This window comes from Neodiprion lecontei, chromosome 4 (assembly GCF_021901455.1).
Source record: "Neodiprion lecontei isolate iyNeoLeco1 chromosome 4, iyNeoLeco1.1, whole genome shotgun sequence".
Classification (NCBI taxonomy): Eukaryota; Metazoa; Arthropoda; class Insecta; order Hymenoptera; family Diprionidae; genus Neodiprion; species Neodiprion lecontei.
Genome location: NC_060263.1, coordinates 39,148,212 through 39,175,592, shown reverse-complemented (window position 1 = coordinate 39,175,592; position 27,381 = coordinate 39,148,212). Strand labels below are relative to the sequence as shown.

The following is a 27,381-nucleotide window of genomic DNA, read 5'->3' as shown; positions in this document are numbered from 1 at the left end:
AATACCTGGTGTAGTGAAAATGAAATGTAAGAAAGAAGAAAAAAAAGACTATCATATACAAGAGCGGCCATGTTGGATCAGAGCAGATGTCGATGCGCGGTTGCGGCAGCGTGGCACTAGAGCACTGTGTTTGTTTTCACGATGCAATTACAACAGCTGAGCAAATTGTCAATGAGCTTCAGGATAGAAATATAACGTTGGTGAAATTTGTTGAAAGAGATGAGATAAGACGAGCAACAGAGAAAAAAGAAAGATAAAAGTAAAAAGGATTCTGCAAAAAGAATAAGGAAAGAAATTGTTGGGCGGAATTTTTCAGTTCTATCGAATTTTCTTGTTTCGCGTCTTTTTCAGTCAATGTAGATGGAAATCATACGTTATAATGGGTTGCGAAGAATTATTTAATATTTTATTTTTGTAAGTTTTAGTGTAAAATGCATTACTGTGTTAATAAAACAGGAGGCTGGTTTGCTTCAACATTTTCCATAATTAGTACGCGGAAAACGAGATAGCTGCATATACTGGAAGTTTTCCGTGAAACTCGTCGCGAAACGCCGGCAGATAGGCAACCGAAGTTACGTTTTATGCTCCTTGATATTCGAAACGTAGCTTTGGTTGCCTATCTGCCGGCGTTTCGCGACGAATTTGACGGAAAACTTGCAGTTTACAGTATAATATACATTTGTATTAAATTACGTAAAGCTATATCATAATAAGGCAGTATACGAGGATAAAATTGCAGTCGAGGAAGGTTATAATATATTGAATATCGTTGGTCTTTTTTGGTTTTTGAGAGAATTTTAGACCTTTGAAAGAAAGAGTTTAACGGTGTAAGAGGGATAAACATGACTGTCGACATGAAATTTTACGTATCCACATACAGGATACAATATGGAAAATTTTATTTAAAGAGGTTGAAATATTTTTCAAATACGGTACAATTACGATTCCTTGGTTATTGGAATATTAGAAGTCCGTTCATTCATCCGACTGTAATTCTTCAGTCACTACACTGCTATAGAAAAACTGATTCAATTCTACACCCAGAACTATGAGGTATAACTTGACTGTTACGGCTAGGGCTCGGATTAATATGTAAATGCATATTAATTTTTATTTAAATAATTTTTATTGCTTATTTGGTTTTCTATATTAAGTATGATGTTTGGAGCCAAAAAATGCATTTTCTATTTTTCATATTCTTTTTGTCTATATTTTAGTTTTTCAAGTCTATACACATACATGTGCGCATATTTTGTAATTTTAAATACACCGAGAGAAATTTTTAGTTCCGGTTACCGTTCAGTCCTTAACTATTTTCATCTTTTACCACAATCGAAAAATATAGTTCTAGGTAGAAAATGAAAATTAGTTTTCTAGCCGTTGCCGGAAAGTCTAGTATCCGTTGCTATTCTTTCTCATTACGATCACTTTTACTATATTTTCTTGCAACTGTTGCGAAAATTTAACGCTTGTGCAAGAATAAATTGACGTTAAAGCCTTGTTTAACTAAAAAAGTAGAGTAAACCTCAGAAACTGATTTTGCGTTGCAATAACCAAAAAAGGATCGACGACAGCGCAAAATGTCTAGGCGTACCTCGTTTTTCGCAATTCCAACAATATTCAAACAGTTTTCTCAACGATACCAGTTTTACTCAATTTTTCCAGTTCCTATAACAAATGAAATATTTCTCAGTGTAAATTAACAGCAACTGCAACCGATTGGGAAATCAACAAGTTGGACCCTCGGAGTCAGCGACGTCGTCGGCACGGTATTCTTGGGATATATTGATGTAGTTCGCATCGGGGGGAGACGCAGGCGCGTTTCAGGACACCGTTGACAGGGTACGGGCGGGGGTCTTCGAAATGGTCGATATCGAAGCTATAGTGGCGCGAGGCTTTCCCGAGGCCAGTCCGCCAGCCGACGACGCTGTCGTTTGTGTACCCGCGGTAGAATTTTCGTGTCCGTGAAACGCAATCAGGTCCTGACAATCGGCAGGAAGAACGGTCGAGGCTCGATAACGAGAGTTTAGCGAGATAAATATCCGGGGGAAACGGAGATCGTCGATCATCCTGACCAGCAGCAGCCTGCATCGCCGGAAAACCGCCGCTGGGCCTTAGACTAAAATCATCGGGGCCTTCGAGGGTCGTCAACGACGGAACTGTGAGTCGATCACTGAAACGAAAGCTCCCGTTCCATTTCCATCCGCACCATCTCCAACGCCAACGCGGACTCGTCTCGTTCGTCGATGGCCTGCTTATTGATTTCCCGACCTTCCTTCGCACGATGCACCCCTTCTCTTTTTCTTCTTCTTCTTCTTCTTCTTCTTCTTCTTCTACGGCTCCGCTTTCGCTTGGCTATTTTTTCAATCCGTGTTTAGACTCCCCGACTCCTAATCGGCGACTAACGCTTTTATTTAGGTCGACGCACCTCCGCCAATCAGCGAGCCTCGATAAGCCTGCAACAGCAACCCGCTTGTGACGTGCCTGCTTCCCACTTCCTTGAAGATAGCACACGATATTACGCTCGTTTATCGCCTCCTGACAGCTGAGCTAATTTGGATTCGTTTCTTATAGCCGTGAGGCGAACTTGAACGTCACTTGTTTCGACGTTATTCGGTCAGGTTCGAAACAAGCGAACGGAGAGCCAAGGAAAACATGGCTGATTGTGGAAAAGTCGAGTTGAGTTCGTCTTCTTATTCATCACCCTTGTCATTCAAGAATAGCCATATTTGATTCGGTTAACGGGCGAGAGGATCTGTGTTCTCGCGATACGGCAACGAATCACGGTCCGTTTATTCCGTTCTTTGCGTTTTTTGTTTTATCGGTCGGTTCGTTTGAATCGATTCTGTGCCAACTTCGTACCAGATGTTTCCAATTACAATCTTTGATGGCGGGCATGTGTAAGGTGCGCTATATATATGGGTATACGTCGTTTGTACGTGGTTCAAGAGCTAAACCCCCCTGATCAATAATTGAGACTGTCAAAAAGTAGTGAAATTTCGGCCATTATTTGGCAGTCGATATAAACGATATCGGATATCGCTTAATACAACGTCCGACGATTGCGTGTCGGGCGATTGTTAACTTTAGTACAGGAATAGACAAAAAAAATTTCACCAAATTTAACATTAGAATTAGAATTTTTAACAATAAGTTTATAATTCGTATCGAAATCATTTTCTCTACAACGGAGGGATGGAAAATCTTTAGACAAATTGAATCTGATCCTCGGTTGAAAAACAGTCGAATCAAAACCGTGAATAGATACCGTACGAAGAATACTGCAATATTTTGTTTTTTTTTCAGAAGTGTGAGTAGAATAAATATTTTATTCTCATTTTTCTTTCGCACAGATATTCAAATAAAGAGGTTTAATCACTTTTTATTTTTCTCGATTCTCTGTCTTATCCGATCTTAACTTTATCCATTTTTTTAAATGTACCTAAATATCCCAAAAACAGTTTCCGCAAACTGTCTAACTTTGTCGAATATCACGTTGGATTTAAAATCACTTTTTTCAGCACAGGACAACCAGTTAAAATCCATAATACAGTTTCGTTTTTCAAAATTACAAAAATTGTATCCATTCCATACGGTGAAATAAATGATCTTTTCGCAGATTAGAAATTCGCACTATTTTGCGCTATACTGTACGTAAAATAATTTATACAATGCACTGATCTGAGCGACAGAGATATTTTACGCGAGATAAGGGAAAGACTCGAAAATATCGAATTTCACTGGAAAGCGCCACAATTTCGATAACAGTTTTTAACGATCTTGAAGAAACTGGGAGTGAGTGTAAATTAATGCACCGTGTATACGGACGATATTGAAGTTGGTAACATTATCGTAACTAAACATTGTGGAAAAAAATCACTATTTTCTTAATTTTACATTGATTTTGAAGTAACTGAGATTTCGGAACATGAAACAACGCTCTTTCGTCAACATGAATCGTTTCGATAACTTTACTAAGTTCAATATGACGTACACGAGCCAATCGTGAGTCGAGGTGGAACTAACGTTAAAACATGTTCCGCAGAGCCGATCACTCGAAAGGCGACGTTATCAGCGTTACTTAAAACTGCGAACCGAGTCGTTCTTCGACTTGAAGCCACGTAGACCGAAGTGAGGTTCGCGGTGTGGTTTTGCGTTTTCTCTATCAGCAGCGGAAACCCAGTAAGGCGATATCGTAAATACCGAGGATAGTAATTATACATCGACAGGAAGGAGATCAACAGACGGGGAGAAAAATTTGATCCCGACGTTTAAACCGACGATTCTGTCACTCATTGACTGACTCGCATCATTCATTCATCTCGCGACGCGTTCTATAATTCGCATTCCGTAACCGTATTTTCGCTATTACATCGCGACAATGTCCGAGAATAAGGACAAAGATAGCGCCGCTAGAGTTCCTGTCAAGGATTCAGTGCTGGAACTTCGTACGCGAATGCAACGGATGATATCAATCGTCGAAATCACTTCCCCGGATTACGCGGTACATGGATTATATCTTTTCATTCCCACTTCGCGAAACGTCGATTGACGGTATTCTCAGCATCTGTTTTACCCGATTTTCGTCTTTTTTTGTTTATACTTTTCGATGCGATCGGTCAACGCATTATATTTAAGTATCAATTTTCGAATTGGTTTGAAAAGTAAGGTTGGACCGTAAAAGAGGCAGTTGTTAATACCGTTTGGATTGTTTTCAGATGGCGGGCCAAGACCCTAAGTGGCAGAAGGATGCGGCGGATCAAAATTTCGACTACATGTTCAAGCTGTTAATAATCGGCAACTCATCCGTCGGTAAAACATCGTTCCTCTTCCGATACGCCGACGACTCGTTCACCTCGGCCTTCGTATCGACGGTGGGGATCGATTTCAAAGTGAAAACCGTCTTCAGGCACGACAAGCGGGTTAAACTGCAGATATGGGTTCGTTCTTTGTTACTGTAAACGATTTATCTCTACTTACCAAAGTGAGAAATTCTATTTTTCAACGCGTATTTATAGTTGAGTGGAATATATTATGCTGTAGTTAGTTTATACCGATCGCGTTAAATGTCATTCATTTTTACTGTACTATGAAAGCCTACGCACGTCCGATATGAAAATACCGCAGTAAGCGTAATTAAAATACCCATAGAACAGTCAAAAACAGTGACATTTTGATCCGTCGGTAAAGATGGACTGTAGCGTATCCTCTTAACGGATAAAAGTGGCAATTAGAATGTCTTGATGAAATGCTGCAGTCAGTTTAATAAAAATACCCCTAGAACAGTCAAAAACAGTGACATTTTGATCTGTCGGTAAAGATGGACTATAGCATATCTTTTCAACGGATAAAAATGGCAATTAAAAAGTCTCGATAAAATGCTGCAGTCAGCGTAACAAAAATTCCCCTAGAACGATAAAAAATAGTGACATTTTGACTCGTCGGTAAGGATGGACTATAGCGTATCCTCTTAACGTATAATAATGGCAATAATAAAGTCGTGATCCTAGTGGAAATGAGAACTGTTTTTTATTCCTGCAGGACACGGCGGGTCAGGAGAGATACAGAACGATTACGACGGCCTACTACAGAGGTGCGATGGGTTTCATACTGATGTACGACATAACAAACGCGGAGTCATTCAATTCCGTCCAAGACTGGGTTACGCAAATAAAGACATATTCGTGGGACAATGCCCAGGTTATTTTGGTCGGGAACAAGTGCGATATGGAAGACGAGAGAGTCATCAGTTTCGAAAGGGGCAAACAATTGGCCGACCAATTAGGCGTACAATTTTTCGAAACATCGGCCAAGGAGAATGTCAACGTCAAGGTAAGGTCATTCGAAATAGATATGGTCAACCTTTGCGTTATCCTGCAATCAGACAAAGCTAAAAAAAGTTGACACTAATTACAAAGTCATGAAATGATGTGACGGAAGGCTGGGAAAGTAAATATCTGCAGTCATGAGTCGAGTTAATCGACTGATTTTCACTAATTGGGATGAAAAAGCGATCAGAAAAACTAAATTCAAGCCAAACAGATCCTACAATTGATTGTGAATCAATTTGTCAACCACTTGAAGTGCGAAATCATAAAATGAGTTACAGGTTTGAAACAACACCCTGCAGAAATCGATTGAGTCGAGTCCTTTTCGATAACCTAAAATGAATTAGCCGGTAAAAAAATGTTAATGAAAGCGCAAAATATTCTTCAATCAAGTCAATTTCTGCAAGTAAGCAAAGCGCGAAACAAAAAATTGACTAGTTAGAAATCTGAAGTGAGCAATATTGCAGAAGTGAACGAAGCTAATTGATTTACTGCTGATTAGAATGAAAAGCGGATTAGGAACAAATAAATTTTACGGAAAAAATTTTCTCCAATTGAACGAATTTCCTCAATTAAACAAAATACGAAACGAAAAGAATGATTAGTTACAAGATTGAAAAAATTAGCAGTACCGTAGAGACAAATCCAGTTAATCAATTCACTTTTAATCAGAACGAAGAAACGACGAGAAATAAGTAAAGCCCATCAAAAAAGATCCTGCGATTTAACCAGTTGCATAAATTTTGTCAATTATATTTTCGTAACTAATAACAGATGTGTTCAAAATTTTTAGGCTGTGTTCGAGCGGCTGGTGGACATAATATGCGACAAGATGAGCGAATCGCTTGACAGTGATCCAACCCTGATGGGAAGTGGAGGTGCAGGAACCGGGGCGAAGGGCCAGCGACTTACGGATCAGCCGAGTAACACCGCTAATGCAAACTGCAACTGCTAAGGCGTCATAATTGCGCCTCATGGAAAATCCCTTTGAGTGCCGACGCTAGTTGGCTAGTCCATAATTTCGTCGTTCCTTGTTTGTCTCTTCTTCCTCTCCCTCTTAATTTCACCCTCTCTCTCTCTCTCTCTCTCGCATTCCGCCCCTGTACTTCAATTTCCATTCAGTCCAAGCCTTTGTTTTTACGGTTAGCGATACTCGGTTAGACAATACTCTCTTTACATTCTCACCGTTCTTATTCTGGTGTTCAAATTTCCCGCCATGTAGATTTACTCGTTTAGGATTCGCAGAAATATTATACAATTTGAAAATTTCATACAGCAGATTTGAGTAAATGAATTTTTATCGTCAAATCTCGTCGGATTTTGAAATATCAATTCTGGATCGTTTGAAAAATTATCAACCGAGTAAAAAATAATCTTAGATTTAAGTTCACCTTTTGGTCAAAGTTAAACGTTAATTTTAGCCTCATTAAACCCGAGTGTTTTTCATTTCACATAACGTAAGAGTTAATCTACTGATTTTAGGATGAAATTCGTCACGAAGAGACGGGCAATTAATGGGAAACTTGTTTAAAAATGTTTCGAAAATTTGAACACCATTTTACGAAAGCCAGTTTATGGTCTCTCTCATCATTAAACATGAATATTATTATCAACTGGAATAGCAGTACGGTGGCTAACACAGATGACAACTGTTATGAGAGGAAAAATTACACGAGCGAAGGAACCAAAGTATAAACACAATCCTGTTGCACCAGCATCCTATAATATACGATATATCACTAATGTAATGTAATATTGCGCGGTGTACAGCTGAAATCAGCGAATTGTGAATTTATCAATTAGAGTCTCAATTATTAGAAGAATCTTTGTATATACATATACATGTACACATTACAACCGATTGAAAATGAGTGTGTGATGTATATTTAGATACATCAGCTATATATTGTATAATCTATATTATTAACTTATTCTATGACGTGTCAATTAAAGTGAATTTCAATTGCCTGCTACGACGACCACGATAATTTTCGTCATTGTATACACGAGTTGTCATTATGTATAGAAACTGAATCATAGGCCTTTTGTAACAGACAGAAATCAAACACGTTTAGTCAGGGGATTCGGTGTGGAAACGAAATTTGGCAATTTGGCGAAGTACAGATCGGTGATCCAATCCGACGAAGTAAAATCGGTGTCACGAATCAAAGTCTAGGCTTTGAAAAAAAAAAAAAAAAAACAACGATATCAAATTTTCAACCGATACTCGATTTTTACAAGCTATCGAATTAATCGCTGCTATGATTTGTATCCTGAAAAATTTTAATTCTTCTCGAAATATGCAATACAGATAAAAGGCAAATATTTCGATGAAATGATTCTTGACAAAGTCATCGAGAAAAAAAAAAAAAAAAACCACCAATTTTGTCGACTCAAATTAAAATGTCTTTGAAGTATGTAATATTCGTCATAACAATCTCTTGACGATCAGTTTGACGTCTTACGAAATTTTAACCCTTTTTGTTAAAATTAAAGATTATAATTCCTGTACAACGATTAACTATGTGTATAAAATAATCTGCAAACAAGATATTTTCCAAGTCGAAAAATTCATTCGTATCGCCGATCTTTCACAATGCGGGTTACAGACACGCTGGAAGAATTGTATTTCTCGCAAAAATTGTAACCGCGTTACATGAAGTCTGTAATTTTTGTCACCTTGTTAAACTCAATTCGTACCGTTCTCTTTGAATATGTTAGTATAATAGTATATAAATTTATACATACGTGATAGAGGTATGTTATATATAGCTCACGTAATCAGCGCTACAGTATTCGCATATACATTGTATATGTATATTATAGATATGTATGCAGTATAATGTCCGTAATGTTATTCCATTGTCTATATTTTTGGAACTTTCCTTATCGTTCCATTGAATTAGTTTCATTTCAATTCCTTTCATTCCCTATTTCTTCACTCCCGTCCCGCCCATTTGAAAACTAGGCGAACTACCCTCTGTAAATAAGATATATTAAATATTATTGACATATGTAATGAAGTGTATAATGTATGCGTTAATAATTTATCCGTGTGAATTAACGAGGGTCCATTTCCGCACGATAGGATGCTGATAGAACCCGCAACGCAGAATATAAAACAATAAATAAATCTGATGATAAATTGAAAAGAAACCGCGTTTCGAATTGCGATTACACATGTATATATATATATACATGAGGGTGTTTCAAAAAAAAAAAGAATTTTTTTTTTTTTCTTATGGTGTCCAAAAATTGATAGTATACCTAAAAACAAAAATTTTGGCACCAATATGAGCTCTTAATATCAATAGTAAGGTTTGACTCTATCCATTTCTTTATTTTCCATTTAAATAACACGGGAAAATTTAATTTTTATTTTTGAATTTTTATTACTTTGGAACGGTTCATCGTAACAACAATCTGAAAAAAGAGATTTGTAGGAAATTTCACGCTCTACAAAAAACGTCTGAAGATCAAAGTTCCTCAGATCAACCGTTTCGAAGATATCAGCTATCAAATATAACACTAATCAAAAATTTCAAATATTTTTCAATAAAACTACAAAAAAATATCATATGGCATATTTATATTATTTTTTACGTAAAATTACTTTATTTCTGTTAACCTGAGCCTGTAAACTTTTTTTTTTAGCTAATTAATTCAATACTTAACTTAGCAAAAAAAAAAAAGTTCATAGGCTCAGGTTAACAGAATTAAAGTAATTTTACATAAAAAATAATATAAATATGGCATATGATATTTTTTTGTAGTTTTATTGGAAAATATTTGAAATTTTTGATTAGTGTTATTTTTGATAGCTGATATCTTCGAAACGGTTGATCTGAGGAACTTTGATCTTCAGACGTTTTTTGTAGAGCGTGAAATTTCCTACAAATTTCTTTTTTCAGATTGTTGTTACGATGAACCGTTCCAAAGTAATAAGAATTAAAATATAAAAAATAAATTTTCCCGTCTTATTTAAATGGAAAATAAAGAAATGGATAGAGGCAAACCTTACTATTGATATTAAGAGTTCATATTGGTGCCAAAATTTTTGTTTTTAGGTAAACTATCAATTTTTAGACACCATAAAAAAAAAAAATCGTCTTTTTTTGAAACACCCTAATATATATATATATATATATATTGTTACAAAGGGTGAAATCACCGTCTTTTATCTATGATGACTACTAGATCATTTAAAAGGGGACAAAACGGGTGATTTCACCCTTTGTAACAATATATATAATATACTACCTGCAATAGTAAATTTTTTATTTTTCTTGTTGAATTTATTGCTTTAACTCAATAATATATCAAATGCGATGTCTTCATGCGACCATATAATATATATATATATATATATATATATTAGAATTGTGCAAAAGGGAAACAAAACGAGAACAAACATGATAATAAGGAAGAAAATTAGAAGAAAGGTAAAAAAAAAATAAAAATAAATAAAAAATTACACAATAAACATAATATAATAACGTAATAGGTAATTTTCCTACATATTTTGTGTGAAACGCCGTTTATCTATGCAATTATTATTACAGTCTGACGTCAAGGGGTATACAGATGTATTATTATAATAATAATAATCTGCAAACATACTATATATATATACAATGACAAAGAGCGGAGAAAAGGTATGGAAACAAAATCAAATAGTCAGCGGACAGATCGAAAAGATACGAATAGCGTGAAGACAAAAAGTAGGAGAAAGAAAATTGAAAAAAAAAAAAAAAGTACACATTAGAAAAGCTGGTGGATGGACACTGTATGTATGTATTGTAAAACGTATGTAACTACCGTTACTATTAATTTAATTATTATTGTTATTGTTGTTGTTGTTATTATTATTTTTATCAATAATATCATCACACGCCTAATAATAATGATAATAATAATAATAATAACCTGTTACTGGGACTTACTTCCTAAAAGTTATGCTGATCGTTCGTATTATTACAATAATAATAATAACAATAATAATAATAATAATATTAATAAATAAATGTAGTATATATGAATATATAAAGTTAATGTTTTCAGTGCTGTCTACACAATATTATAATAGCAGGCAACATTGTCAAAAAATAAAAGTGTATTATAATAATAATTCAACATACGAATTGTGCCATCATATTTATTATACATATATATATATATATATATATATATATATATATTTAGGCGATGTTCGTATAACCGATAATTGAAACAAGTATACCCCATGTCATTTCTCATAGGTCACACGATCACCGGGAAAATCGATTTTCAAACCCCATTATAGCCGTAAACTTGTCGGGAAATGAATTTTTATTGACGAATAAAATCTGGAATGAAACGAACCGAGCTTTCATGCTGGATTACAACCATTCTAGGTTATTCGCAGTGAAGTGTTTCGCATTATATAATATCACTGCAGAGTTCTATGTTAATTATAACGAGGTATTTCAATTCCCCTCGAAGTTCGTTTCTATGCGTGAACCATAATCGACAATTGATGATGAACAATAAACTAAATTGAATTGTATCGGCCGTAAGACCGACCGACCCTTGACTCACATCAGCCGCGTATTTTCTTCACCCTCGATCAAAGTCAGTTCCCCGTAATCCCTGGATAAGGATAGGTTTTAGAATAATTAAATTTCATCGATCGGAACAGCAATCGTTCTTCCTCGACGATTGATTTGGGAATAGTGGCGGAAGTTGATGGGTCAGTTTTCTTGGAGGGGGGGGATTTCCCTCACCGAGAGGGTGTGAATCGAACCTTTCCTCTTGGGTTTCCGTAATCCGGTAAGTTTTCGAATTCCACATGTGTCGGGTATGCTATCTCTTCTACGTACGGGGTTGAAACTGGGTCACCAGTGATAACAATTCCCCGTCATAAACGAACGAACGCGACGTTACCCCTAAAGGCCTTGATTCTCGAGTGACGCGTTAACTCGGAATTAAATCATAAATTACTCACGCCAGACTAGCCCCAACGTTTCCTCATATAAGTAAGGAGACCTCCTGCTGGTTACATAATTGCTGAATAATTTCGATCTAATCAAGTTAAGACACTGGTGTGAAAATACCTTAATCAGGTTCTTTCGTTACTTGATGACGACGATGATGATGTGCTGAGGTGCAATTAACCGTCTCAAGATATCTTGGGCGGACTATGAATGGACACGTTTACAGAAAGTACCCTGAACAACAAAAGTGACCGAATGTTCGTCAAGTTTGCTCCTTATATCCTTGCTTCTAGGTTCATCTTGACTTTGACTTCATTCAACTTGAAAATCTTGATGAAACACTGAATCGAACCAGTCCGATTGTTGGTAAAGAGGTTTTGTTGAAGCGACGGGTGAGAAAATGTTCTCGTTGTCAACGTTGAGCAGCTTCTCACCTATTACGTGGTTCGTGTTTGTACGAAACATCACGTTATTGGTAACAGAGAAGACATTTCGGATAAACTGTCATGTCGAAGGGCAGTTCTCCAGAGGGTTCTGCTTATCCCCCTGCAGCGACAGCGATGATATCGATATCTTGTAGGCGAACATCGAAATGGCGAATGGGTTGCCTGGTGACTATTATCGCGCTTCATCCGCAGGTGATAAATTTAGGAGTGAGAGCTGTGAAAATGACTAACTACAAAATGAAGGAGGGTCTTTGGTGTCGCAAAAGAACTTGGTGCTTCAAGCTCATTGCAGACTGCAGACTAAAAAGTCGATCGTCCATTTGCTTGGAAGTCAAATGAATCATTTCGGTTCCGTGACGTAGATTTCGAATGACTTCTATCGACTTCTGCCTTTTCATGTAACTTTCGTTACAGAATTCTATTTTTTCACGATTCAAAACGATGTCCGTTGATATCGCAAAGGTTACGTACCTGATTTCCAACGATTTCACAGTGATCTCGGGAAATTCGGTGATTTTTGGTCTCAATGGAATCCTAGGAAGTTCCAGCAAGTGACTCGAAAGAGTTTGAGGACCCTCCGAGAACTCTGAAAAGTCGTTGGAAAACAGTGAAAACCACTAGGTTTACTGTGAGTCAACGAAAGTACAAGATAAGACAGAAGTCAATAGAATGTCATGGGATTGAAACCATTTGGCGTTTACCGTAACGCTGAGGAACGTTTTCCATGATCTGCATCGTTCCTCACGCGATTTCTTCAGTGATAGCAAGTGATTGGCGATGAATTTCGATAACATGAGAAATCTCGATGAATTCCCCGTGATACCGAAGAGTATTTCCACCATTGAAGTTCTTTCGAATATCGTCCTTCGGGAAAAGAACTTGTTTCGATGTCACGTCCGGTTTGATGACTAGGACGAGCTTTGGGTCAATTGGATCGAACCGCGTTGCTGAGAAGAGGAGAGAGGACAGGCATGTCTTTGAAGTACGGAGCGAAGGGGTCGAGGTGATCCTTCTGACGGCATTGATCCTTTGGCCGACAATCCTCACGTAGCTTCGAGACAAAGACGATATACCTCGAACATCGAAACTCCCAATATAACATTGACTACAATGAGCACGCAAGTAACGGAGGGCAATCGATAAACAGGTTGTTGGCTCGAATGCGAGCAGACGACGAATGGTCAGGGAAAAATAGCCCGATCGATTCCCAGGCCCAGGTGAGAGAGAACCTGGCCTCACTGCTGCACGACCGTTTACGCATGTAAGGTTTCCTCTAACCCGGCGATGTGGGCGTCGACTCCGCTGCCCGATGGGCTCAAGCTTTTCTGGGAACAAGACGAGCTCGCGGTTCACCAGGAGCTCAGGCAGCAGGGCCGTTTCCAGGGCGACGAGACGCGCCTTTTGTACTCCCGTTAAAAAGGTTCCTCACCATGGGTTCTGTCCACGTTCTCCACTTTTCGAGTTTTATCTGTCAGGCTACTCCGTTACTTGTTAAATGGTGAATGATGGTACATGACTCTTCGACTCATTAACGTGCCAATAATTTCAAGCCGGCAAGGTCAAGTCTAAATTCCTCGACGTTAATATCTGCTCCTGGCAAACTCGCGAATAATGGTACATCAGTCCTGGACTCCTTCGTGCTAATGACTTCGAGCGGGCAAAGTCAAGTCCCGCTCCTCGACCTCACCTGAACTTTACGCGGTGTAGAAATGGTCGATGGCCACTTGATGACCACTGGCTGCCCGGGGTTTCCGCTCTCCTTAACAAGCATGAAATTTGTTATAACGATGTGGCGAAGCTGTGGCGGCTTCGCTACCGGTCCCAACATATGGTCTGACTATTATTCTCTTTGGTTAACGCAGTTCTCGTAGCATCGACTTCAGGTATCTCAAAAGCAGAGCTTCAGGGAACTAACAATACGTCATAATGACATGGTACGAGCTTACAAAAGTCTAGAGCATCGACACTTCTTTTCCCCGTCTTGGCGAAGCTGCTGGCAGTGATGAAAAGTAGTTTATTCACACAAACAGGACCGAGCTTTGCATCTTCGGTTATCATCATCTCATTGGTCCGACGAATTGTCGATATGCAAGAATTCATCGCAGTCAGTTTGTGCTGCGAATATGATGAGAGGATCGAGAATCATCGACGCTTGAGCTTTTCTTCCAACGCTACGAATAATCTGTGACTAACTCAAAAGCTTTCAGCTTGTCTGAGTAATCGTCAAACCGTTCATTAGTTTTATGATGAGAAGGACGTCCCGCCGCGTTTAGCTCGACTCCATTAACGGAGATTCAGATTAATGCCAGAGAACCTCTTTTCTCGATGTTTTCAACTAACTGTGTCAGGGATCCGAGGGGTCCGAATGTAATTTTTCTCCCAAGAGAACGTCTCGTCGAAACTTTCTCTCGGGCTGTATATTTCATTGCTGAATTATAAATACGGAATGGAATTCCTCTGGAGGAAAAGAACTGGACGTTTTATAAAAATCACCATTTGCAGGTAACGGTTTCTTCTACATGTATTCTCCATCTTTTTGATGCACCTCGCATACACATCTTGTTTCAATTTCGAAAGCACCCTTCGTAAGTACATGACGCTCGAATCGGGAGAGAAAGCTGTGCTTTTATCGGAATCGAAATATTCGATGTATTCCCCGTTGGGTTTTATTGACGTCCGAAGTTCTAGAGAACTTCCAAGTGTTCGGGGATGGATTTTCCCCCCAACTGCCTTTCCAGAAAATCAAGAAGAATTCCGATATTCTTTATTCAGAAGAAAGATGGTTCCTCGATTTGTATCGATCTCACCTCCCTTAAACTTATTGTTTCATACTGCGTTTCGCTTTATCAAACCATGTTCGGAAGAAAATTCCCACCCTCTGTATCTAAATAATTACTATCCATATGCCGGCGTGTAGTTTCCTATAAATATCACAATAGTTTCCTATTTTCTGACTCAGCAATTTATTCCCAGAGTTTTGGCGTGCTAAAATAACACATCTCTATTCCAACTTGGATACAGTGTATCGCACGTACATCGAGACTTGATGTATCGTTGGCCAGCTGGCAGAAGCATTCCGTAAAAGATCGTATCACGAACAATAGAAATAATACCTACAAGACGTCTTTATTTCCTCGTGTTTTTATCGAACCCACAAAACGTTGGTATACCTAAATAGTTGTTGATAGCGTTTCAAGGAATTTTTATTCGACAGACCTCGGCCGAAGCTTCCGAGCTTTTTTTATCCTACTACACAGTTTCTCACGACCTCGTTTTGCTGTGTATCAATTAATACAAGTTATGCAGAGTGCGAGAAAGGGTGATGTAATTATTAGATTACGAAAACTTGGATCATTTGAGAAGGGGGCGTTAAGACTGTCGCTTAATGTATGCAAGCTCACGTCTCTAAAGCTCGTGGTAAGAGGCGGTGCTCCGACGTCGTCGGGGGGAAAAGGGTGAAACGTGATTTGATAAGTTTATCGATGAATCGAGGTTGCGGCATGCTTTTTACTTTTTCTTTCTTTTTGTTTTTTGTTTTTTTTTTTATACAGAAAAGAAGAAAAACGTCGTCAGCTATTTACAGGTCCCGGAGAAGAAAGACGAGAGAAACGGCGTTGGTGGGAGTATAAAAAGAATATCGGAACGAGGATAATGGCGATAAATAAGCCGCGCAATGATACAAGCAGGTAAATAAAAACGGTGACGCGTTTAGGCTGCTTGCGCTGGGGGCTATTTCGTGCGGATTTTCGTTGGTTCTATATTTACGTGGGAATATTATAATTAACCCAAAATGCGCACGTACCGCACGGATAAGTTGAAAACACGAATTATACACGCACCTATAATATTATTGCCGCATGCAGCAGCAGCAGCAGCAGCAGCAGCACATGTTACAAAAACGCCTCCCCGCCTATCTTTGAAACCAGCTAAAGCATAAGCTGAAATGCTTTACAATTAGAGTTAGGTACGATCTGAAATGTTTACACTTAGTCTCGAAGCTCTCGGCTGCAGGCTCGTTTAGTTTATTTAACCGACTCCCGGGAAGAAGTCACGTCGAGATTTTAACATCATCCGGCTCTCCGCGCGCGTTTGTATGTTCACACCGTTCGCACGGCGAAGACAGGCAACTTGACGAAACCCGGTTCCTTTTCGAAATTAAGTTGCCCACGTAGTCGGATTGATCGGTGTATATTCCGCCTATTTTGCAATTTCGCAATTTCGCAATTTCGCAAGACACGATTTGCGTCTTTCGCTGCGAATTTATCGTGATAAATTGTCTAGTCGTTAGACTGCGTTTAAGTTTACATGAAAACTTTTTCAAACATACATATTATATGGGGCATTCCACGCCAACTCGGTAAACGATTACACCAGCTATCACATTTTTTTAAACCGTAAAATTTCTTTCTTTCCTCCAAGGATTTTCCCCACGTCAGTGCGATCCCTGAAAAGCTTTTCCAACAAAATTTTCAAATTTTTTTAATCGCTCGTCTTTGTCCAATGATTTTTTAACACCCGTCTCATGAACACTCAAAATGATTTTTATGTAATGAGAAAAAGAAAAAAAACAAACATTTAGTTTCCGAAATGAAATATTTCACGCAAGATTCAGAGGACCTCGTTTTTTTTATTTTCTTTTCTTATTTTTTAATCATTCTTTCTATTTTTCTCATGTTTTTTTTTCTATCTTCATACCTGTTCAAAATATGTCATAAAATTTTGAAAACACTCGTGAGTGTGTTTTAGAACTAGAGAAGCAATTTAAAAAATTAGTAATCAAATCGGAGATGCGGTATGTATTATAAGAGATTTTGAACAGGTTTGAAAATAGAAAAAACTATATTTTTTTTTCTTGTTTCATAAAAATCAAGTTGAGGGTTTTTTGGAACGAAAATTTTTTTCGAAGCTTTTCAAGGGTCGCACTAAGGTAGGAAAAATCCTTGGTGAAATTAAAAAATGTCATGGTAAACCGTTTACTGAGTTGGCGTGGAATGCCTCATATATATTTCTTACCTCGAGTTATGGTAAAATTTCCGTTATCTTCAAATTCCAGCTATCAGTCTAAAGGTTCGAAATACTGCGAACGAAAATCTGCTGTACACAACTTTCGTGGAGATTTTATCCGCGGGAAATGAGAAAAGTTGCAGCACTTTTGTTCCTAGTCTTGAGACCCTACCACGTCTCTTTAAATTTTCACCCTGTTATTGTGGATATTTTATCGCGGTTAATAAACGACCTAATATACAAAATCAATCGCATATTCAAATACTTCTCATATTTTTATACGCAGGTATACGATCGAGAGCAAAAATTGTTTTACAGGTATCATCAAATTACCTGGATAATACCTGTTTGAATTTGGAACTTAAATGCGGGTTACTTTTTTGTTATCCACATGTACACATTGCTTACCAAGAAGACAAAGAAAATTACAATCACAGCAGCGAGAGAAATTTCTGATTGTGATTACTGTACACTACAGAGTCTTTGACTATTTTCAATTTTCAACATAACCTAAAAATCCTGTTCTGGGTACCAAATAAACGGGAATTTCTTTCGTATACCATTTTTTTGAAACAGTTGTCATAATTTGATGCTGGCGCGACGAGAGATTGATCTTAAGGCCTCATTCAACTGAAGCAATGCAATAAGTTGAACGAATAAATTTTACGTTGCAGTAACCAGAAAATACGTTATTGACAATTACAAGGTGAAAAAATTTTGTCCAGATTTCGTGTAATTTGAAGTCAATATACAGGCTCGTGTAAATTGTTCCACCAGAACCTGAAAAGTTTTCGCCCAAAAGTACTAAAAAATTTTAACAGTATACGTATGACACTAGACTACAAAAATTGTTCAAACCAAAAATGTTCGAATCGATGTAACCATTTTACTGAAATTTTCGATTAACACATAAACGAATGAAACCCTTCCGATTCCGAAAATGAAAAATATGCTATACAACGACGAATTTGAGTTTGCGGATAAAAAGAATTGAGTATTAAAAACCAGAAGTTCAAACTCTCGAAAAATTCTGCAACATCGTGCAAACGGTATAATACAAATATATATATATACGTAGGTACGTACAAAACCGTTACAAATAGTATTACATACAAGCCTCACAGAATCCAGTTTCACTCCGAGTCAAGTCAATTAGTCTAAAAATAAAGCCAAAAAGAAAGAAAAAAAATGAAGAAATAGAAAAAAATTTCGCAAGACAAGTTCAAGTTCTCCAACCCTCCCGCCTTCCCCGCGTCTATCTTAAACCTCGTACCTACCTATAGACGTCCGCCAGGTGTATGTACATACCTGCACTAAAGGCACGCTACATAGGTACAGTAGGTGTCTGCGCATCGAGTAACGCGGCGCGCGAAAGCTCGCGTACGATGCGCGCGCAGTCAATTCTCGTTCGGCAGCATGGTGGGGGAAAAGCGCCGGAGCAACAAGCGTACGTACGCGTAAATTTGCGGTCCGCGCGTCCCCGCGACGTACGTACGTCTCTATCCGCGCACACATACCTGCGATACCTCACTAAAAGCTCCCGAAAAGCTCTCGGCGGTACGCGAGGGCGCGTGCGACGTTTTCGCGTTCACCCTTGGCGCGTGTGCCCTGCGTCGGACGTGTGTATACGTATACATGTACGTTATGTATAACTGATATATACATGAATGTATATACATACACACACACAGACATATATATATATATATATATATGTATATATATGGGATGAAACCGAAGAGCGAAGAACCAGACGAAGGCGGCGAGCGCTCGCCGTCAGTGCTGCGCGAGCTTTCGATCCGCGTCGACGTTGAATCCCTCCTTCGACCGATTCTTCTTTTCTTCTTCTTCTTCCGGTGCTCGTCGCTCGTCCGCGTTGAGAAAAGTAAATAATAGACAGAGAATAAGAAGAAAATAAATAGAAAAAAAAAAAGACAGTCCGAAGACTTTGCAGACAGATAATGAAGGAGGAAAAGCTCAGTGTGAGTTTTCACGACTATTGCAAAATCGTAAACTCTTCTCCCTGACGAAATCGAGCTTTTCTTCTAACGATCTTGCCGTTTTTTTTTCTTCTCTCTCTCTCTCTCTCTCTCTCTTGTTTTTGGCACTTGAGCGAAAATCCTTGGGGCCTTGTTTTTCCAATTTTCATCGTCAGTTTAAGCACGGCGTTAGGTAACGCGACGGCGGCTTTGACTGTCTCGGTATTGAAACGAATATACGCAACGATCCGTTAATTATGTATGAAAAATTGGCGAAATTGTTAATTAAAAGAAAATTTATGCATTATACATATAACGCGTTATTATAACACGACGCGTTCAGCTGCGGAGGATGAAAGTGGAACGTCTGAAGCCGGACAAGCGTGCGGATTGGAAGTGTATAATAGAGGTTATTTCTTTTTTAACTAAAGAAAAGCTCAGCTTAGCGGGGAAAAAATGTATGCAAATAATACCTGCGGTGTCGCCCGCGTCATGTGTTTCTAATATATACATTTGTTAACGTAATCGGTGAGCCGGGTTTCAAACGGCGGCGGTTTTCGCGATTCGCGGAGTTTCCGTTTTATTCGTTACTGTCGTTGTTGTTGTTTTTTTTTTTCTTCTTCTCTTCTTTTCATACAATCTTTTCTCTTTTATTTTTTTCAAAAATCGTCTCAATTCCGCGTTTCGTTCCTACCGAGTTTACGAAAGCTTCCGATGTGTAACATATGTATTATGTGTATATAATGGAGTGTAGAGCCGACTATATATAGCGGGTGTATAAATAAATCCTAACTGAATATTTAATGCTGCCAACTTCTCCGCTGACCAACACCGAACGTAACGAAACTAAACGAAACGAAACGAAACGAAACGAAACTGACTGAAACCCACCGTCTACTTGAGTATTTTTATTTCGTTCACATTATACCCAGCGGTGTTGCAGGACAGGGTCGGAAATCGGGCGAGGAAAGATAGCGTTTAGTTCGATCACTCGGTTATTTCTACGACTCGTCACTTCGGTCAGAAATCGCTCTCATCGTCGGCTAGGAGATTGCAACTCCCCTAGTTGACGATTATTTTTATATTCTCATTCTGTCTCTCGCTTCCCGCCCCTTTGCCACATCTGCCGAACATCCGCCGAGTGACAGATATTCGTGCGGCAGTCTTTTCCTCGCAATCGGTCTCTTCAGAGCTCGGGACTCGGTTTTTTTTTTTTGTTTCGGGACAAACCGCACGACGTCTCGTTTCGTCGCGCCGATTCAGTAATTTTTATAGAATTTGATCACTTTGTTTAAAAATAAGAAAGTAATTGCTGAACAAGAGGAAGAAAACTCATGTAATTTTGTTACGCTATACGGATATCATTTCGCAAGTTTATAAAGCATATTTAGCTTTACATATTTCAATTTGGCGAAATTATTCTCATAAGATTTTGTTGCAAGAAACAAGTCCCAATTTTTCCAACTAACAATGTATAGAAAATCGAATTTACAATCTCTCGCAAAAGAATTGAGTAGATCATTTTTTTTTTTTCACCACTTATTTGAAATGTGTTTAAAATACTTTTGTAAACCTCTCGCGCGCGATTAATTTGATCTTTTGTCGTACAAAACGATAAACTCTCGGCTGTCCGGTCGAATTTTCAAAGGTAATAAAAAACTTCACGTCGGTTAAATTTAACGATAAATCTGTAACGTTTAATAAATGTATAATCGAACAAGGTGTAAACCCGTTTTGAATACTCCGTCGTGTTAGTATTGACTCAATTTAGGTAACCAGTTTCTCCAATCGTGTGAATAATAAGTCTCATCAGTTTGATCGAAGAGGCCGATTACTTGATTAAAGAACGTATATTTTTACATCAAAGCGATTGTGAAAGATTGTGAATTTTTTCAGTAGCGACAAAGAGCGTGAAACACGGCTAGAGGGAAATATTAGTCGGATAGTCAGATTCTATTTTACTTTTATTCACGATTTTCGTTGTACAAAAATAGCCGATTTTAGGGTAGCTCAACCTGCGCTGGGACACAATACACACTGTATAGCGCGTATACCGTATATTATGATGAGCTATTTTTGAGTTGATTAACTTAAGGTGACGTTGCCGCGTGTCTATCGGCTGTTTGTGAAGGTAATACGCTGTTTCTTGTTTTATAAAAGTTAAAATTAACCGCGCACCGGTGAGAATACAAATATATATATATATATATACATATACATATAGCATAACGAAAAGTCGAATAAAAAGGCGACGGCTAGAATTTGACGAAACAATTTTCACAAAAAAAAAAAAAAAAAAAAAAAAACCAAATTCGTCAAGATTCCTCGCCCGATTATCCGCGCACTGATAAAATTATTCACTTAATAACGGTGATAAATAACTGTCTGATTTCAGGTGACGATGGAAACGCGTTAAAGAAGCCCCGACGCGTGAATAAATAATAAAAATATATACAAAAAAAAAAAAAAAAGATTAAAAAAAAAAAAAAATCAGTTTTTTTTTGTGTTGCGAATCACGGCGATAATCGGAGACCCAGCTACGGGAGTATGAGAAAGATGTTTTTCACGGGTGGAAAGGACTTATTATACTACGTAAATAATCGCGGGGATTATAATAACAATAAAGGCCGGGGAGCAGGTGCGTTTAACGATGAAGTGGAGGATAGAAATGGTTGCTCTAGCGGTATTAATAATAAATTCGTCTTGGATCGGGCATGTACGTCATCTATCCGGCAGAAGAGCTCCTTAGAATCTATGAAACCAACAGGCTACCCGCGGGGAGCTTACTGAACGCTGGCGTGTTGACGAGTCGACGGTGCCAAGTTTCTAACTGGAGTCAGATTGACTCGAACGCTAAGAAGATAGAGAAGAGCAAGAAGAATAAGCCGGGAAAACCGACTAGGAACGATCACGATCAGAACAACAGTAACAATCATAATAACAATAATAATAACAACAGCAGCAATAACAACAACAACAACAACAACAAAAACAACAAAAACAATAATAGTAATAAAATCAACGGTAACGGCAACAGTAACAGCAACAGTAACGATAGCGGTAGTTATAGTAATATCGAGAAGAGCTGTTTAAACTCGTCCGGAAATTCCGGCACATCTAAAGGCCGTAAGAAAAAACGAGTTATTATGCAAAATAACCGCAACACCAACGAGGAGGGCGCACCAAACCCCCTTAAGGACTTGACACATGCATCCCTCAGCGAACCGCTAAAGCTCCACAATGCCAACACCCTCAAGCTCGTTCAGAACGGTCAGTATATCAATCATTTTTCTCTGTGACTCTGTAAGCTCGGTAATAAAGCACAAAGTTCAGCGGTATGACAGAGTGCGGTGTGGGAAATTTTTACTTCCGGTTAACGCTCGGTCCTTGACTGTTTTCATTTTTTTTTTTTTTTATCGCTGTCGAAAAAATATTGTTCCGGGTAGAAAGTGAAAATCAGTTTTGGTAGCCGATACCGGAAAGTCTGGTATCCGTTACTATTCTTTCTTTGAAAGAAAAATTATGCAAATGTTTGTTAATTATTTGAAGTTGATTTGAGGGGGGGGGGGGGGGGGGGTGGAAAAAATTCGTCACACCCTAAATAAGGACCATCCTAGTAGTCGGTTTTTTTTTTTTTTTGGATGGAATGGAAAAAAACGGACCGTTCAATGTTGCATTTCAGTGAATTGGAACTCTGGATTTTCATTCGTGAATGAATTCGTAATTAACTGGAAGCTAGTTTGAGGCAAATTTTTTCATTACCTTCACACTAAATCACAGAATACTTATTCGATATATATATATGTATATTCAAGGCAAAAACGTTCTGAATTATGATTGATTTCGACACTTGGGACCTAAAAAGAAATTGAAAAAAAAAAAAAAGAACCAGCACTTGATGTCAGTTTCACTGTACTTTTTACTCGACCGTAGGTACGCCCGGTGCATTATATTTAATCCGATAATAAATTGATGTTGATATAAAAATGTGGGGTTAAAATATCGAGGAAAATTGAAACGTTTTCATTTTGTATAATAATACCATCCATGTATTCTGCAGCAAAGTGGTTTTCGACGCTTTTTATATGCATATTATATTACCGCAGATTCGAGTGGAATAAAAAGCAACGAAAAAAAAAAGAACAAAAAAAAGAAAAACGATCGGCCTTAGCCGCAAGTGTTGGATCATCAGCACCTTCTGCACACGTCAAAGAGTCACTCGTAGATCGCGTATCGCCGTGACCCATAACTGGTAGTGTAATTATATTTTCCCCCCAACAACTAAGGCACAGTCAATTATCGATCCTACGAACCGTGCACGGAGCAACAATTTTAATAGACGCGATGCGACGGTGAAAGTTGAATAGAATCGGAAAACATACATCGATGCTTAATTAAACGTCGCGTGTTAAATTTCGGTCAATCAACAACCGGTATAATAAGCCTGAACAAAGGGTGAGGTGCTTTCGAAAATGCCGGAATTTCAAAAGCAGCGCCCTTTTTAAATTCCGGTTAAAATTATTGCGATTTTTCGTTTTTATTTATTTTTTTTTCTAAAGAAAAAACGAATAAGGGATGTTATTGCAATCACCTTGGAAATGAAAAATTCAGTTTTCACTGTATCTTGAGTCTCGACGTTTCAAGGGAGGTTTAAAAATAATTTTTGAAAATATTCGAACGAACGTCTGAGTGTCTGTGCTATCAATTTTTCATCCGACGATATCTGGAGAACGAAAGAACGGATTCGGACGATTCTGGTCTAAATCGACGAGGCTTTCCTCAACTTAGAACCGATTGAGATTTTGGATAAGATCGATCCATTAGTTTTAGAGTTATTCGATTAACCGTACGAGAAAAAAAAAATGTGTATATGTGTAAAAATGATGATATCTCGAGAATGGATAAACGAATTTTCATGATCTTAGTCTAAATCGACGCGACTTTTTTCACCTTGGAACCGAATCAGTTTTTGAATTTCATCGGCCACAAAATTTTTCCAGTTGTTTGATCAAAACATGAAATGCAAAAAAGTGAGAAAGTCAAAAAAAAAAAAAACAAGCTTCTTCCGGATGTTTCACCGTCTCGAAACGCATCCCAGAGGAATGTTTTTAGGCTGGCCTTATCAAGGTCACCGAAATTAAACCACTTAATTTTTTACCCCGCCCAGGGGAGGGAGGGGATCATACATCGCAACGTAACGAGCACATAATTTTGAATCAAGTTATTCGGCACGCAAATAGAGAAAACTCGCGTGCGGGGGCGAATATCGAGCCAAGTTTCAGGGTTCGCACGGCGAAGCTTCGCGACGGGACAATTTGCCTGTTCACAACAATGCGACCACGTCGCGACGCGTGTACGGAACGAAGTTCGTCGTGTGCCGTCGTAATTGCGGTAACGAGAACCCCGCAATTGAGTCGGGGGTTGTATCTGTGAACCTGCTCGAACCCCACGGATCGTTTTCTAAGTAGAGTTGGACAGCGACTCCGGACCTTGAATCATAGTTGAATTAATCATCGGGGTCGCAAATGGCAACTGGGCCTGAAGCTCATCCGCATTAACGATCTACGGGGTGTACAGTCGGGCTGAAAATTGTTGAAACAAAGACGCGACGAAACGGGTAGCTTTTAAGTAGCGTCGTTCAGGATGCTTTAGTTACATTTGACTGTAACTGACTTTCCCACGATGGAAGGATTGAATGTTGAAACATTGAAATTCGACCATAAACACATCGTTACTTTAGCTACTTCATAGAAATCTTATTATTATACACGTTTTTATTTTTATTTCATCGGAAACACCATATTGCTTGATTCGTTCTAATCGGCGTGAGCTGATTTTGTTTTAAATGAATTTTCTTTTTTTTAACGATAATTTATTCGTGTGTAAGTTGTTACGATTGGATAATCGTGGAATTTTTTTTTTTTTTTTGTCATCTGACGAACCCAAGAAAGAATCTGCCTCAGGCAATTTTCCGGGAATTTATTTACCAGTAGAATAAGCTGTTTTTCATCACGATCAGACGAACTGTATCAATTTACCGGAAAAAAAAGTAAAAAAGAAAAAAAAAAAAAAAACAGTGAAATAATGTGATTTCTTTGATGTCGTTAATAACAAGTTTTTTACACTTGAAGTTCATTATTAAAACGCTTTCATCCGGATCACAGTGACTTCTCGAATTAGATTCAACTTGATCAACATCACTTGCCCTGTTTAACTTTCATCTTGTTACGTTTTTGATTCGACACATCTTTGACCTGACTATACGTCCCATACATCCTCAACCCTTTGAGTCACACATTATCGCGCTGAACCAACTTTTAAAACGAGACAGTGTTCTGTGGTTTTTGGGATCGCTGATTACGAATCTGAAATCAGCTTTCAATCATTGAAAATGGCGGATCCAACATAACGGACGAAAATTTCAAATTTGTTCGAATCCGGTCAAAAAACTCTGTGCAAGGGTTTTTGGGGTCGCTGCTTGGATTCGCCGTACCGAATTTTCAACATCTGATTTCCGATTCGTAATCAGCGACCCCAAAAACCCCTCTACAGAGTTTTTTCTCCGAATTCGATCGATTTGAAATTTTCGTCCGCCATATTGGATCCGCCATCTTGAGTTTTTTGAATCCGGTATCAGATTCGTAATCAACGATCTTAAAAACTTATAACTTATATAAAACATGTATTTTCTTCAATCAATTTGTGTCTAACAATAACAATTTACATTACATCGCAACAATTGCTCTCGAGTATTGAAAATCTATTATTATACCGTCAGACATAGTAAAAAAAAAAACCGCGAAGAAATACGTTTTCAAATTTTTCTAAACGTCCATAAATGCGTATAAAATATTTGGTAAAAATGCTTCCACCACAATGACTCAAAGGGTTAAGAGACTCCGGCGTTCCGTTTTCTCGCTTCGTTATGTCGGATGAGGTTCCCTGTGTTCTTGTTTACGAATATATTAACGCTGAGGTTATTAATTTTCCATTCGAGAAGAGGAACTACGCGTTTCACTTCGCCGATTCTAAACGCGCAATTTCATATAAGTGAAAAAGCTGATAACCTAGAACGGGTAATGAAAATATTTAACAACGGAATTATTACGAGCCATCTCTCTAATATAATATCCTTCGCCTCGTTGCGGAATATTAAGAAGCAAAGAACTTATCTCAATATGTTTACTGCTATGTACAACGTACAGATATTATACGTACAGGTATTTTTTTATTCGTCTTCGCCATTTCCCATCGGGGCGATTTACACTGCTGGTAATGTTTCGAACGAGTTTTCCAATAACTTTCAATTCTGACTGTGCGTATAATACATTTATATTTGGTGTTTGCTCTATGCGTGCAGGGGATGAATTTAATCAAATTATTTTCGTTCGGCCAACTTTCATTCCCGTTGAATAAACAAGACGAATAATTTTTTCGTACAATGTTCGCGTTGTTTCAATGCAAAATATACGAAAATCTGAGGCTTATAAAATCGGACGCAAATAGAATAAAAATAAAGAAAGAAAAGTCTACTTATGCATACGAAGTGAAATAAATCTTTTTATGGACGATACTTATACGCGTGTATACTGGCCGGGTTAAAAAAGATCTATTTTATTTTTTCAGAACTCTTATAACTCACAAACCAATAAACAAATTCAAATGACTCTCACATATTCTTATAGGAAACCGAACACTCTACAAAAAGTGTTTCTTAACATTTTTTGATAAATTGACTCCTTCCAAAGTTATTTAAGCTCGAAGTCCAATTTACAGTACATTCGACTATTTTTTTTTTTTTTAGTTTACGGCAAGGTGTTAAAATTTACTCCTAAACATCATCAAATTTTTCATCAAATTTCTATAGCTTGTGATATTCTACGAGGAAGAAAGTCAGCCAACAATTTTCAATTTATAAAACTCTACTTTCAATGATAAAATAACCTCACTGAAATCAATTCTACTTTTAAGTTAATGGTTAATTCCGTTTCAAATATTGTAGTATGAAATTTCTCATTCCACATGTTGAAAAAAAAATTTTTTTTTTTTAATTGCATTAAAATTGGTTTGCGAGCTACGAAATACCGAAAAAAAAAATTTAAAAAAACAAAGAAATTTCCTGTACCACTTAAATGGAAAATAGAAATCCGCG

General features: G+C 37.9%; 2 protein-coding genes across 13 annotated transcripts in view; both read left to right on the top strand.

Annotated features, from left to right (window-relative positions):
• The first annotated feature begins 1,878 nt into the window (after positions 1-1,878).
• Positions 1,879-11,406, top strand: LOC107221536 (ras-related protein Rab-3). Of its 4 annotated transcripts, XM_046736899.1 has the most exons (5): positions 1,879-2,161; positions 2,419-2,678; positions 4,719-4,940; positions 5,542-5,832; positions 6,622-11,406. In XM_046736899.1, exons 3-5 carry the CDS (start codon positions 4,719-4,721, stop codon positions 6,781-6,783), a joined length of 675 nt encoding a protein of 224 aa, XP_046592855.1. In that variant the 5' UTR covers positions 1,879-2,161; positions 2,419-2,678; the 3' UTR covers positions 6,784-11,406. The 4 variants fall into 4 exon arrangements, with proteins under 4 accessions (XP_046592855.1, XP_015516027.1, XP_046592856.1 ...); XM_015660541.2 differs by lacking the exon at positions 2,419-2,678; XM_046736900.1 differs by lacking the exons at positions 1,879-2,161; positions 2,419-2,678 and adding an exon at positions 4,165-4,182.
• A 7,588-nt stretch (positions 11,407-18,994) lies between these two features.
• LOC107221535 overlaps positions 18,995-27,381 on the top strand; it is a 43,052-nt gene continuing 34,665 nt past the window's right edge. For 2 of the 9 annotated variants that reach the window (XM_046738178.1, XM_046738185.1), the window contains exons 1-2: positions 19,008-19,232; positions 21,625-22,499. In XM_046738178.1, coding sequence (XP_046594134.1) covers positions 21,944-22,499 — 556 coding nt within the window. In that variant the 5' untranslated portion in view covers positions 19,008-19,232; positions 21,625-21,943. Of the gene's footprint in view, positions 19,233-19,327; positions 19,639-20,416; positions 20,878-21,125; positions 21,361-21,624; positions 22,500-27,381 lie in introns of those variants that run through there. The other 7 variants (XM_046738181.1, XM_046738184.1, XM_046738183.1 and 4 more) reach the window with 7 other exon arrangements.

Coding starts and splice junctions, on each gene's coding strand:
- LOC107221536 (XM_015660543.2), top strand. CDS start 4,382: ATGTCCGAGAATAAGGACAAAGATAGCGCCGCTAGAGTTCCTGTCAAG. Junction 4,505..4,718: donor TCACTTCCCCGGATTACGCG/GTACATGGATTA, acceptor GATTGTTTTCAG/ATGGCGGGCCAAGACCCTAA. Junction 4,941..5,541: donor GGGTTAAACTGCAGATATGG/GTTCGTTCTTTG, acceptor TTATTCCTGCAG/GACACGGCGGGTCAGGAGAG.